Genomic DNA, 12948 nt, shown 5'->3' with positions numbered 1-12948 from the left:
CACTTTTGAACGTGCTTTGTTTTCACGTGTTTAAATAGGTGTGTAATGTGGATGCAGACATTTAGTAAAGTACATCACATTGTTTTGATGTAGTGTTTATACAGAGAGTGTGTCAGTTCTATTAATGGAGGATGATGAACGTCTGTTTATTAATTTCTAAGTAAACATTGATCAAAGTACGTCTTAACATAAACGTACTCAGCCTTTTGTTCAGTTTCCCTCATTCACACACCCACCCACACACACACACACACACACACACACACACACACACACACACACTGACGTCCGGAGGTAGTAGAGGAGGCAGGACCTCTGGGGTTCCTCCCAGTCCAGGTCTGGAAAAAGAGAACTGACCGTCTGTGTGTGTGTGTGTGTGTGTGTGTGTGTGTGTGTGTGTGTGTGTGTGTTGTTGTGTTCGGATCAGTGAGGAAGGAAGCTGTCTCCCATTTTTATTTCCTCCGGAAGGGTCCGGCCTACGTCTCCAAGAGGCTCCACATAGTAGTGAGCTGGGCATTTCTTCATCATCCCATTAAAAAGATTTGAAAATAGTAATAAACCCACATTTAATGAGAGGGAAGGATGATGGTCTCTGTGCGTTATGTGACCTTGAAATCACAGTGACCCCATTCGGATGGATAATTAAAGCATCAAGTACCTCAGTCTGATAAACTATTGTAATTCTCATAACTGCAAAAAGGAATAAACATTAATTTTATCAATTAATATATTCTTTTATGTACATATATTCTACCCTCCGCTGCTCAGGATTTTTATGTAGAGTAAAGAATAAATACCTTGAGACTTAAGCAGCATTAAGCTACTGGGTGTGTTTATGTGTGCAGGTGCTCCAGAAAGCTCATTTCTTGAAATCCCTACTCTCACCTGTACCTGTGTGGTGGCTGCTCTCTTTTGGTTTTTGATCACGCTCTTCATACGAAAAATGAAGCAGGTGAGAGGATTATTTTGCTTGTTTTTTTTTTGTTGTTTTATGCATAATGAGAAAAATATGTACTATCACTTTTATGTTTTCTATACTTCATATATTTGAAAAAGTCCTAGATTGCTTTTACAGTATGCTTTAGATCATTATCCTGTACACTTCACAATCCATCCACAGTTTCTCTCTTTCTCCAATCTTTTTTTTTCCTCCCATCATTTTGGTAACCTTGGTTTCATCTGTCCAAACTAGTTTTTCCATGACTCTTTTTGAGGCCCCTTGATGTTGCAGAGCTGCCCACTGCATTCCTTCTTTTTTCCTCTCTCGCTGATAGGTTTATTTGAGCGTTTTCTCGGTCTAATAATGACCTCTGTTTCTTGGAATCAGACCAGCTCCAGATCTTTCATCTGTTTAGTTTGTCATTAAAAGAAATGGGGGAAAGCCCTCACTGGCTTATGAAACTGCTTGCCAATTATTTCTGAGCCTCTAAAAACGAGGCAATCTGTATAAAAAATGTCTATAACTCATAAACAGTAAATCCAATACTTTTGCAAATCCCTGTAATTAAAACTGAACGTCTTCCACTTCTATCGCATCCACTGTAATTATGTACAGAGGCAACACTACAGTAATAGCCATTATCCAACAGCCATGTCGACATCACAGGTGCTGATTGTGAATAATAGAGCTGAGCCTTTTTGCTGCGCAGCCGCCTTGTGTTGTGATCCTACAGTGTTGTATATGCTATTTTCATCTGTTTGTCATGTGGCTGAGTGTTTCTCACTCTCCTGCCAATTTGATTGCCTCACAGCAGTTTGCGTACTGTCACTTTTATTTTATTTGTCTAAGTGTTTCCCACACTGTAGCACTTCTGCCCTACCATTATCCCACTTATTGGACTTGTGTAATGCGACTCTGGCTGATGTTTGGTAGCTTTGGTGGTAGCTTTAGATGGGCAGGAAGAGGCTCCACTTTTACTCTTAAGATCCGCTTACCCCTCCAAGTTGGCGCAGGTACTCCATCCTGCAGTCAGTTATGTTTTCTATGTCTCTGAAAGAATAACTGATGGAGGATGACCATGACAAATGCCCATCATGTTTTGGCGATCATCCTGAATTCACAGAACCAAAGTTAACTGTGTTGGGATTGAGGGCGATTTTTCACCAGCACCTCAGCTCTTCCTTTAACCTCCCTCTCCTCTTTCACATGTTTTTCTCAGTGAATATTTTTATGCTAGTAAATAACAATTTCCGTAATAATTTTATTTTCCTAGACTGATGCAAGGTGTTTGTATATGCTTAAAGAACTAGTGGCTTAGATTAAACTAGATGATTAGATGATACTTTATTAATCCCTCGGGTGGGTTCCTCCGGGATATTCAGTTATTTATTTATTTATTTTAGAGAGATTAAAGTAAAGGTCTGTTTCTGCCCGGTTTCGAACCGGGAACCTTTCGCGTGTGAGGCGAACGTGATAACCACTACACTACGGAAACCGCTCGACGGCTTAGTCTACAACAGAATATACAAATTAATGCGTTGACATCGATAGGCACAAAAACAAATTAATTGTGCATTTGAATGCACAATTAATTTGCACAATTTAATTTTTTTTTTCCTTTTCAACGTGCCGTTGTTAGAGAAAACGGTTGCTAGGGTGCAAACTATGCTCTATGCTGGTACATTTATATACAGTAATAATAGTAATAATATGATACATATAAAATATATAATATCGTATATTATAATAGAATATGATAAATGAAACTAGCTCATTAAATAATAGCTTTTGACGACATGATTTGATGACAAATCTATGATTTTAATGTCTCCTTTATGCATAGACAAACCTTTTAAAGATGCTCTCAGCTTCACAGTAACTAAAAATCTGACTTTATAGTTATTTATGTCCGCTTGCTTTTCAATGTCTCAGAGTCCCTCTAAAGCTGATCTGCCAGGTTCTGGATGAAAAACGGTAGTAAGTATTTTCTCTTTTCTTTTTTTCTTTTAACTGATACCGACTGTCTTCCAAAGCCCAACAGCTCATACACCAAAACCGAGTACTTGTCAATCGTACTGGACACAGGAGAGGGGCCGATAGATGAGCAGTGCGAGAGGTTGCATTATGACCCCAACCAATGGGAGTTCCCCCGGGAGCGCCTGAAATTAGGTATGCTGGTTCAATCTATTAAAGAAAATTTGTTTTTAGCTGATACTCTTGTGTGGGCTGAGATCAGACTGATGTTGTGAATGCAGTGGGAGCGAAAGGAGGTATTTAAGCCCACGTAACAACACAAGGATTTTCTCATAGACCTTATCAGCTTATTATTGGGAGTGACTCTCATTCCATTAATCAGACTTTTAGTCTGTGTTGTCTGTGCTCAGCTAATTAACCCCAGCATGAGACATGTAAACAGTGTTTACCGAAACTAATCAGCTCTTACGGTCATCAGGGCGGGATTTGGACAGATGGGCAGCTGGTACGGTCTAAAGTCTTCTGTTATCAGCTCCTCACATCTGGATTGGATGATAATCATAATTAACTGAGTTGTTTTAAAAAGACACAAAACACACCTCCCGTATCCGTTTCATTCACATTCTCACGCTGTCTTTTTTCTCTCAGGAAAGCTTCTAGGCCGTGGGGCCTTTGGTAAAGTCATGCAGGCAACTGCATTTGGTATAGACAACGGCACCAGCTGCAAGACTGTGGCTGTGAAGATGCTCAAAGGTTAGGTCCATGATATTCGGTTAAATTTAACTACCTAAAACCCTTACCCTTACCTTATTACTAAAACCCTTTTCTGACACTCACTTTACTATTCTTCCTTCTATCCACCAGAGGGCGCTACAGCCAGCGAACACAACGCATTGATGACTGAACTGAAGATCCTCAACCACATTGGAAACCATCTGAATGTCGTGAACCTTCTGGGAGCTTGCACCAAACCAGGAGGTGTGTGTGTGTGTGTGTGTGTGTGTGTGTGTGTGTGTGTGTGTGTGTGTGTGTGTGTGTGTGTGTGTGTGTCGAGGGGTTTCCATGCATTTGTCACCACATATGTGTGGAGTCACTGTGTTCCTGTTAATTTAATTGAACCTGCGCATCTGTGGCCTTACAACAGAGTTATTACAGTTTGTTGTATTTATTGTGTTTTATCATTATTTTATTTATTAATTCATTTATTAATTTAATTCAGTTTAGTTTCAGTCAGTTTCAAGACAGTTTTTTGTCACTTCAGTTTAGTTTTAACTCTTTGAAACCCATTTGTTTTGGGTTAGGTCTTATTAATTTCACTATTCTTCCATTAGCTTTGATCTTCTATTTTTATTTTTAATTATTATTGAATAGAGGACATATGTCATATTTAGGAAAATCTGTAAAAACAAACTCAATAAGCACATCCATCAAAGCCTCATCAGGCAAAGTTTTACCAAATTTGTAAGAACATAATTTACTATAATGTTTATCACACTAACTAATACTAAAGTTAAGGATATTTCCTCTATATTTGTATTTAATTTGTAAGTTTACAAGTTCACAAAATAATTTCAGTTAAATTATTTTTGTTCAAAAGTCCAGTTTTTATTTTTATTTCTTCTTAACTAAACTGTGTTTTTTTTTTCACATCTACTTTAAGTTTTAGTTTAGGTTTAGTTAGCTGTGATAACCTTGCCTTGCACTTACTTACTGTGTGTCTGTCCTGTGTGTACAGGACCGCTCATGGTCATTGTCGAGTACTGTCGTTTTGGAAATCTTTCAACCTTCTTAAAGAACAAGAGAGACGTGTTTGTACAAGACCGGGTGAGTTCAGCTGCTGAACTTATTTTTTAAAATAAAACAGACCTTTGAGTTACTTGTGGTTGACAGAACAATACTAACTCCCTTGTGCTGTACACGGTTACAAAACCGTACACTTAAAAAACTCACTTCTGCAATCGGTTTTAAGTTCAAAGATGTTTATCAGTTCTTAAGCGGGACACAATGTTCTCTAATTTCAAAGTTCACAAATAGCTCAAAAGTTTCTTCAGTTCCCAAAAGCAAAATATGTTTTCATTCATTTTCCACTAACAAATAATTTAAAAACTACAATTTAGAAGATCTCAGAGGACACGTCTGCCTCAGTCATCAATCCAATCTAACACACCTGAAGTGTAATCTTATAGCAGAGGAGCTGTAAGACCAAAATACCTGCAAGACACGTGCTTTGTAAGGCATGTTTGATATACAGTTAAACTGCAGTCTAACCCTAAACCTACCACTATGTGGTTCACCAGCAACTTGGACGATCTTAAAGATGTTAAATTTTACTTCATCATGCAGTATTTTATTTGATTCACTCAGCTGGCTGGAGTAAAAGGTGGAGGGCAGTGTTGGGACAGCAGCGTGTCCGACGACCAGAGCAGCTTTCACACAGACTTTGATGAGAGAGATGAGCAGGGCCTCTGTAAGACCTGAGCCTGGTGAACATTTTATTCTCGTCATTAATCAAACTGCTTTTGACACCTCTCTGTTTCTTCTGCTTCTAGATCCACAAACTGCTCCCAATTCCCCTCTTTACTTGGAGGATCTCATTTCTTTCAGCTTTCAGGTGGCACGAGGAATGGAGTTTCTGGCCTCTCGCAAGGTCTGACTCTTTGCTATTCCACCTGTGGGCATACACATACACGTATACTGGTTTTATGTCCTCATCTGTGTTCTGTGTGCGCCTGCATCAGTGTATTCACAGAGACCTGGCCGCGAGGAACGTTTTACTGTCAGACAATAAAGTGGTGAAGATATGTGACTTCGGCCTGGCCAGGGACATCTACAAAGACCCCGACTACGTCCGCAAAGGAGATGTGAGTATTTCTGAGGAACCTAGTTTGAAAAAGATGACACACTACTCTTTTTTTTTTTTTTTACACAAAGTGACACATCTTGCAAAGTGTTGTTCATATAGTGTGGTTTTCAGTCCAAAATGGGGAAGTAGTTTTGTCATGGCAGTCTATCACCAAGGCTTTTATAAATAAATAAACTCATTATGTTGAGTGGTTCAAAGGTATGAAGCAAAAAATCATGAACTTGTTTTCCCTAAAAAGATTTGTTGCAATTCTTTGGAATCAGCCATCCTTCAAAGTTTTCTCACATAAGCCAGGTTTGGTAATCCTGTGTCTTCACCGTCTGCCAGGCCCGACTCCCTCTCAAGTGGATGTCTCCCGAGTCCATCTTTGACAAGGTGTTCACCACCCAGAGTGACGTGTGGTCCTACGGCATACTGCTGTGGGAGATCTTCTCTTTGGGTAAGAGACCTGTGCTTTTTCTGAACATAGGCACGGGATGGACAATCATTACATAATGTCTGCACAAGCATATGAGCCTCATGAACCAAAATGTGTGCACTTAATAGGCGCGTCCCCGTACCCTGGACTTCACATAGATGAAGAGTTCTGCCACAGGCTGAAAGGGGGAACAAGGATGCGGGTGCCAGAATACAGCACGCCTGAGATGTGAGCTGATATTTATTTCTCAAAAATTGCACAGCTGCACAGCGATTTGGAGAGCTGGTGGTTTGGGTTGTGCAGAAATGTATACCTTATTATTTTGTACAGTAAGAAAATCCCTGCATGTAGAACTCCAAGAACAAAATGTGTTGCTAATCTTTAGTTGTCAGCGCATCATCATAGCCAGTCTCTTCAATCACTTTCTATTAACAGCTGCTTATGGGGAGGAAATATACTCCACTATCTATTTACTGATTGACCTTCGGTCCAGGGACCCATCCAGACCTATTGATCGATCAATGGGTGATGGATGGGAAGGTTTAAAAGATCTGAAATGGTTGATAAAGTTATCCTCTTTTGAAAAAACACTGTAAGGTGACCAATGCTCATTTCCAGCTCTGTTATTTTTATTCTTGGCTAAACTTTAGCAACTTGTGCAGCTCTTATGTAGCTCGTCCACTGTCTAACAGAAGCTGCTTAGCTCCTCTCTCTGTGAGCCTCCGTTAAGGCCTTCTTATTAAGCAGGCTTTCTTCTAATTGTGTGCTCGTCACAAACAAAAGGTTTGAACAGCATGTGGGCGGAGTTGGTGTCTTTACAGCCAGAGCCGTGCGCCTCGGATAGCCACATTATGCATATCTGCTCTCTTTGATATCGCACAGAGCTCATGCTAGACTACGACAAAATCAAAGCATTCAGTGCTGTCTGAAGCCTGAGCTGTGGGCAAACAGGGATCATCTTCACATATGCTGACCTCATTATTTAAAACTTTGGACACTGTTTTGACCGTGTGTGTGTATGAAAGAGAGTTAAACGGGTTTTTTTAGAAGTTTAAACAATCAAAAACTATATATCCTTAATTGACCTTTAACTTACAATTTAAGGTTAAGGTTCTTTTAAGGTTATTCAAGTTCAGATAAGCTGATTGATATTTGCTCTCTTTTGTTCAACTTGATCAACTTTGATCGAGCTGGTTAGGAGCAGGTTTTGCCACCTTCTGTTCACCAGAGATCTGAGCGGATGTTTGAACCCAAAATAGGTCCAACCACTGACTTCAACCTTAACCACAGCTCTTAGTTTCACAGAAAGATGTTTGTTTTGGACTCCCAAAACAGCCATTCTGTTATCATACTGCTAATCTTTAAGTGTGTTTAGAGTAGACACTTTTTTTCTCTGTTGCTATCTGTGTGTCGCACTTTCCAGTTTATTATGTCTGCTATCATGTCTGTTTGTGTGCAATCAGACACATTCTTACTTTTTCCATAGGCTTTAAGAGGGTAAGGAGCAGCCTGGTGCTAATAATCAGATGCACGTGATTAACTTGTTTTCAACAATGAGCTGCTTCTATGAAAGTAGAAGTTTGGGCAGTTTGCTCTTCTGGGGAATTCAGGTGTGTGTTGATGATGATGATCGAATTTGAGGGACGAGCACTTCCCATTTGAATTTTGTCATAAATAAGTCTTTTAATGTGACTGATTTATAAATCTTGTCATAGATTTTGTTGCTTGTCCAGACCAGTTCAGGAAACTTTAAGCTGCACTGTGTGCAGGGAGAAGCTGTGATCAGTATATGCAGCGTGTGGTCAGGTGCTGATTTAGAAAGTGCTTGATCTGCTTTTGTATGCAATTAAAATATCACCCAGTCGTGCTCAATTTAATTGCGTGAGGCAAAAAGAAAATCATGATCAAGATAAAAAATTTGATTAATTGTGCAAAGTGGAGACCTTTGGCAGAGCACCTTGTTTGGTGAAAGCCAAATATAGCATATCAGCACAAACACCTCATACCAGCTGCACGGTGGTGGAGAAAAGGTGATGATTTGGGCTTGTTTTGCAGCCACAGGATCTCGGGATGTCATTGACATACCGAAAACGATTAATTAAACTTTATTGCTGCCAAAAGTGGTTTTGCAAAGGTGTTAAAGGTGCTTATATTTAGTTTTTCACATTACTGCAGAGTTCTGCAAATGCTGTGTACCTGTGTGTCTTCTGTGTACAGTTACAGCACAATGCTAGCATGTTGGGAGGGCAACCCCGCCGACCGACCCACCTTCACTAACTTGGTGGAGACAATGGGAGAGCTGCTACAAGCGAGAGTGCAACAGGTCAGAGATCATTACAACAACATTTGTCTACACAAAGGGCCTTAAAAATGCCCCCAATTCATACTTTCTCTTTAACAGGATGGGAAGGATTATATTCCTCTGGGATCTTTTATGACTGGAGAAAGCGATCGCTGTGAGGCCTTCAAAGAAAATCCGCTTGCAGTCACAAACCTGAGGTAAAAAAAAAAAAAGGAAAAACAAAGAGAATGAGCAAGTGCAGCACATAAGTGTCAACTTGAACGGTCATGAATAATAAATTCTAATATAGAAGTCTTGAGAAATAAAACCAAAAAAATGGACAGAAAGTGACTTTCCTCTATTTCCAACTTGCTTTTTCAATCTGAACCCAATCTGTGCAGTTACATGAGGGGCATGGCCACACTGCAGACTTTTGAGCATTTGCCTTGCGAGGACCAAACCACCCCTGATGTAAGAAAACACCTCCACTTCTGCTAATTTGAAAACATATCACATCAAGGATATCTATTAACACTGATACTTTTGGTTTCAGGATGAGCAGACCGACAGTGGCATGGTCCTCCCATCTGAGGAACTGAAGAATATGACGAAGAGCAACAGCAGCAAGCACAGGAAACTCAGCAGGTAAAGATCTATAATCTGTGACCACTCGATGTTCAATTCATCTGTCAGTGCACGCTAAACGAGGCAATTGATCTCAATCTGTCTGTTTAGGTTCTTCACCTTCACCAAGTGTCGAGACACCCAGGTGCCCTTCCTGTGCAGTGACATTGCAGGCCTCCGTGAAAATGACCCCTCGATCCTGCCATGTGACTGGGAGTCTGACGAGGGAGGCTCCCCTCCTCCAGACTATAACTCAGCCTTCCTCTACCCCTCCCTTTAGCATCCACGCTTGTGTATTTTTCACAATTTCATACAGGGTTTATACAGCTTTTTATAATTTCTCCAGACCTCATCTTACACTTTTTAATCTACCCCACCTCACTTTTTATAGTATCTGCACGTCTAAATGCCCCAGATACTTCAGCCAAACTCGTTTAACCTCCTAGGACCTGGCGTCCACATATGTGGACATCACATTTTGGGTTATTTTGACCAAAATACTCAATTTTGCTCTGCAAGGGCCTGATATCCACTTACAAGGACATTATACTACTACTGTTCTATCAAAATCTTAAAATAATATCCTCTTATGTGGCTCTTATTTTTCTTAAAAACAAAAATAAGGTTAAAAAAAAGAATCCGGTAATTCTTTGTTCTTACATTCATCGGGCCCCAATATGCCCAAATATCAAAGAGAAATTAGAAATGCATGCCGTGTAAGAGTTCAGGTCTTAGGAGGTTAAGAAACTTTTGCAAAATCACATGCTGTTGTACAACAAAGCGTCCTCACAAGTATTATCTCAGTGCTTTTCCATCACATTACCCCTTCTACGAGCAGCTAAGTCTTACCTGACAATACTTATACCCGTACAGTTATGCAGAATGTATTCACTAGTATGTAACTATCAGAGCTTATTGTACTGGTACCTCATGCCTGAAGCCTTGTGAAGAGGAGCACTGCTGTATAAAATAACTGCTCCTCTTGCACAACCACTACATGCTGGAAAAAGTTGTTATCCACTGAATTATACAGCTAGACGCAATGTATGTACCTGTATTTATTTTAGTTATGCAACCAAAATGTTACTACCTTAAATTTGACCATTTGTGAGTGTAGATTTTACTCAGTTTCCACTTTAATAGGTACACGTAGCTGTAAATCTTGCGGTCCAACACAACAGCCTCGGTAAAAAATTACATTCATTAAAGGGAACCTGCTATCAGTTTCCTTATTCCTACCATAAAAATACAGCGGCATGGCCATAATATTGAATGAGGTCACCATGTTAGTAAGTCTATATTTTCAACTGCTGCTTAAAACATCCGTTTGCAAGGGCAACCAGTTAGAGGGAAGCTGGTACCTAAGACTAGTTATTTTAGAAAGGTGACAAACTGGAGTTGCATTAAGGCGTAGTCTGAAGATAAACAAGGATTTTGTTTTTCGACAGTGAATAATGCAAAGCTGTTCTAATAGGAAGCGTCTTTAGACCGCTAACTTTTCACAGTCTCCACTGCAGACGAAACAAATCTATTTAATTTTATTTATATAGCATCAAATCCCAACAGCAGCCGCCTCAACACGTTTCATGTTTTATGGTAAATATCTGACAATGAAACTGGTGTGAGGACGATAGATCCTCCACGCTCTCCAAGACTCAATGTGATTTTTTTTTTTAGGCCACGGTGTTAGACTCCAAGATTTAAGTGTATCTAATAAACTGTCAACTGAGTATGTGTATTTTAATTCAATGTATTCTTTAATTCATAAAATCATTCATGCTGGGTTTGTTTCCATTTGCAAAAACCTTTGAATGTGCAAAGATTAGCTTAGTTATGATTAGTTGATCCTGTTTGTATATTCCTCTTTATAATACTAGTTGGTTAGTTGTGGGCAGACAGCTCTGTTGAAGACTTCATCACAGCCCAAATCCGTATACAGCTGCTTTTGCCTTTTCTGGACAACATAAATGTTTCTTTTTTTTTCTATATCACATCCAAATGCAGGTTACACATTAAAGACCACCCTTTCTTTTTTTTTTTGAGTGTGTCCTCCATTGAACCCACCTCTAGTTGAGGTGCTCTTTAGAAGGGATACCTGTATTGTTTTGTTTCCATTTAAGCCTAAGACGCTGCCATTTGAAGATAAAATTAAAATGCCTTTATTTTCACTGCAAGGTTATCTAAAAACTCTGAAATCTCACTTTGGTGGAATACCACTGGAAAAGATTCAGTGTGCTCATGGTCTCAGTTTTATTCCCAGATGAAGTCCTGTGTGTCACACTGCGAGTTTTTAACATGACCTTGCTGTGAAAATAAAAGCATCTTAATTTTGTCTTGAAACAGGAGTGAGTTAAGACTTTTTTCCATTTTATTTATTTGTGCAGTTTCAGCCTTTATTTTGATAAGTCGGTATAGGAAAGCAGGAAATGACACACAAGAAATGGTCCAGGGCAAGCTTAAACTCAGGTCTCAGCAGCCTTTCCGCACAAGCCACCCACCCAAGGAGATAAGCTACAGCAGTGCCTTAAACCAGTAATAAGTGAGGTTAAAGCCCATCATGCAGTTTCAAAGAAAACCAAAGAGGAATGTGTTTATAATACAGTAAAATCCATGTTTTTATTATGTATGACTGTTATATTTTACCTATATATTAAAAAATGATGGTCTCTGTAACTGCCCCCCCCCAAAAAAAAGACTCAACATCAGTATCAGTTTTGGTATTCTTTATTAAAATACTGCTGTACACACAAATATTGCAAAAAATTTGAGACAAGAACACAAGAGGGGCTTAAAACATACTAAGATGGTGATTGTAGGTGTGTTGATGTTGGGGAAGAGGAGAAGGTCATCACTAATATTAACCGGAGTGTGTGTTATCATGTGGAATACAGTGATATGAGCACTGACGTTACACAGGCCGAGTCAGGAGGGGCGTGTGTGTTTTTCAAAATGTGTGCAAGTTTGTTTCAAAGGGTTTCCTAAAGCACCACATTCACCAGATAAGTTTTGTCGGTTCATTTTTTTTCTCATTTACTAAAACAGAGGAAGTAGTACATGATCTAACACAGCCAGCACCCTGAAGGTTTGTTGTTGCCCCCAAGAACAGACCGCACTGAAAAGCTCACATAAGTCGACTGCATCTGGGACAGTTTACTTGATTTTGACCTCTATCATCATGATTCAACTGTGTCGACTGTGTGTTAGAGTCTTTGTCACTTTAAAGTCTCGTGTTTGTAACATTTAAATGTTTCTATGAAAAATCTGAATCGGACGAATCAGCAATTGTAGCTTGGCAGAACTTAGCTTGTTGTTTTCTGGGTAATTGAAGGTAAATGAACAATGTCTGAATGTTAAATGAACCAAAAGTAGATCTGTGCTTCAGGGCAACATGAAATCCCCCCCCACAATGTCTTAAACTTACATTAACTTCCTAAAACCGCCATCTGAAGACGTCCCGCCCACTCCACTGTAGCTCATCTATATGACTGGACAAGGGGCAGCCAATGACAGCCAGACACATTCAATCATTGGGCCCATCCAGCTGTTCGTCATCCTGAGAGAAAGCCAAGTCATCCAAGTGAGTGCAGCAGCCAGCGCTGCTGCTGTGTCTCCAGCACGTTTGTATTTCATGATCTTAAAAAAATAAACACGCAAATAAAACAAATTACAGGTGGTGCCCTGTTTGTATCCTCCTTCGCCCTCCATCCCCTTCCCATTTACCTAAACCCCTGCTGGAATTGGTCCACAGAATAAAAAAAAAAAAAGCAAAAAAAGAAAACTTGACAGCCCTCCCAATTTCCCATCATGCATTCCTGCACAACAACTGAGCAAAGAAAAAAAACAGCTGG

The 12948-nt window shown here is 39.7% G+C and overlaps 1 protein-coding gene and 1 non-coding gene across 2 annotated transcripts in view; one reads left to right on the top strand and one right to left on the bottom strand.

Moving 5' to 3' along the window:
* flt1 (fms related receptor tyrosine kinase 1) overlaps positions 1-10874 on the top strand; it is a 41821-nt gene extending 30947 nt beyond the window's left edge. The window contains exons 16-30 of the mRNA XM_085362935.1: positions 846-952; positions 2974-3109; positions 3563-3667; positions 3779-3892; positions 4650-4738; positions 5279-5381; positions 5464-5561; positions 5653-5775; positions 6105-6216; positions 6324-6423; positions 8413-8518; positions 8597-8694; positions 8878-8947; positions 9030-9121; positions 9212-10874. Coding sequence (XP_085219061.1) covers positions 846-952; positions 2974-3109; positions 3563-3667; positions 3779-3892; positions 4650-4738; positions 5279-5381; positions 5464-5561; positions 5653-5775; positions 6105-6216; positions 6324-6423; positions 8413-8518; positions 8597-8694; positions 8878-8947; positions 9030-9121; positions 9212-9380 — 1622 coding nt within the window. The 3' untranslated portion in view covers positions 9381-10874. The remainder of the gene's footprint in view (positions 1-845; positions 953-2973; positions 3110-3562; positions 3668-3778; positions 3893-4649; positions 4739-5278; positions 5382-5463; positions 5562-5652; positions 5776-6104; positions 6217-6323; positions 6424-8412; positions 8519-8596; positions 8695-8877; positions 8948-9029; positions 9122-9211) is intronic.
* Positions 2363-2435, bottom strand: trnav-cac (transfer RNA valine (anticodon CAC)). Its single transcript has one exon. It is a non-coding gene; the product is annotated as a tRNA-Val (tRNA).
* Positions 10875-12948: the final 2074 nt, after the last annotated feature.

This window comes from Diplotaxodon limnothrissa, linkage group LG9 (assembly GCF_057381915.1).
Source record: "Diplotaxodon limnothrissa isolate DT_005_m linkage group LG9, D_limnothrissa_male_GT1.1, whole genome shotgun sequence".
Lineage (NCBI taxonomy): Eukaryota > Metazoa > Chordata > Actinopteri > Cichliformes > Cichlidae > Diplotaxodon > Diplotaxodon limnothrissa.
The sequence above is the reverse complement of the archived record's forward strand: the minus strand, read 5'-3'. Positions and strand labels throughout refer to the sequence as shown.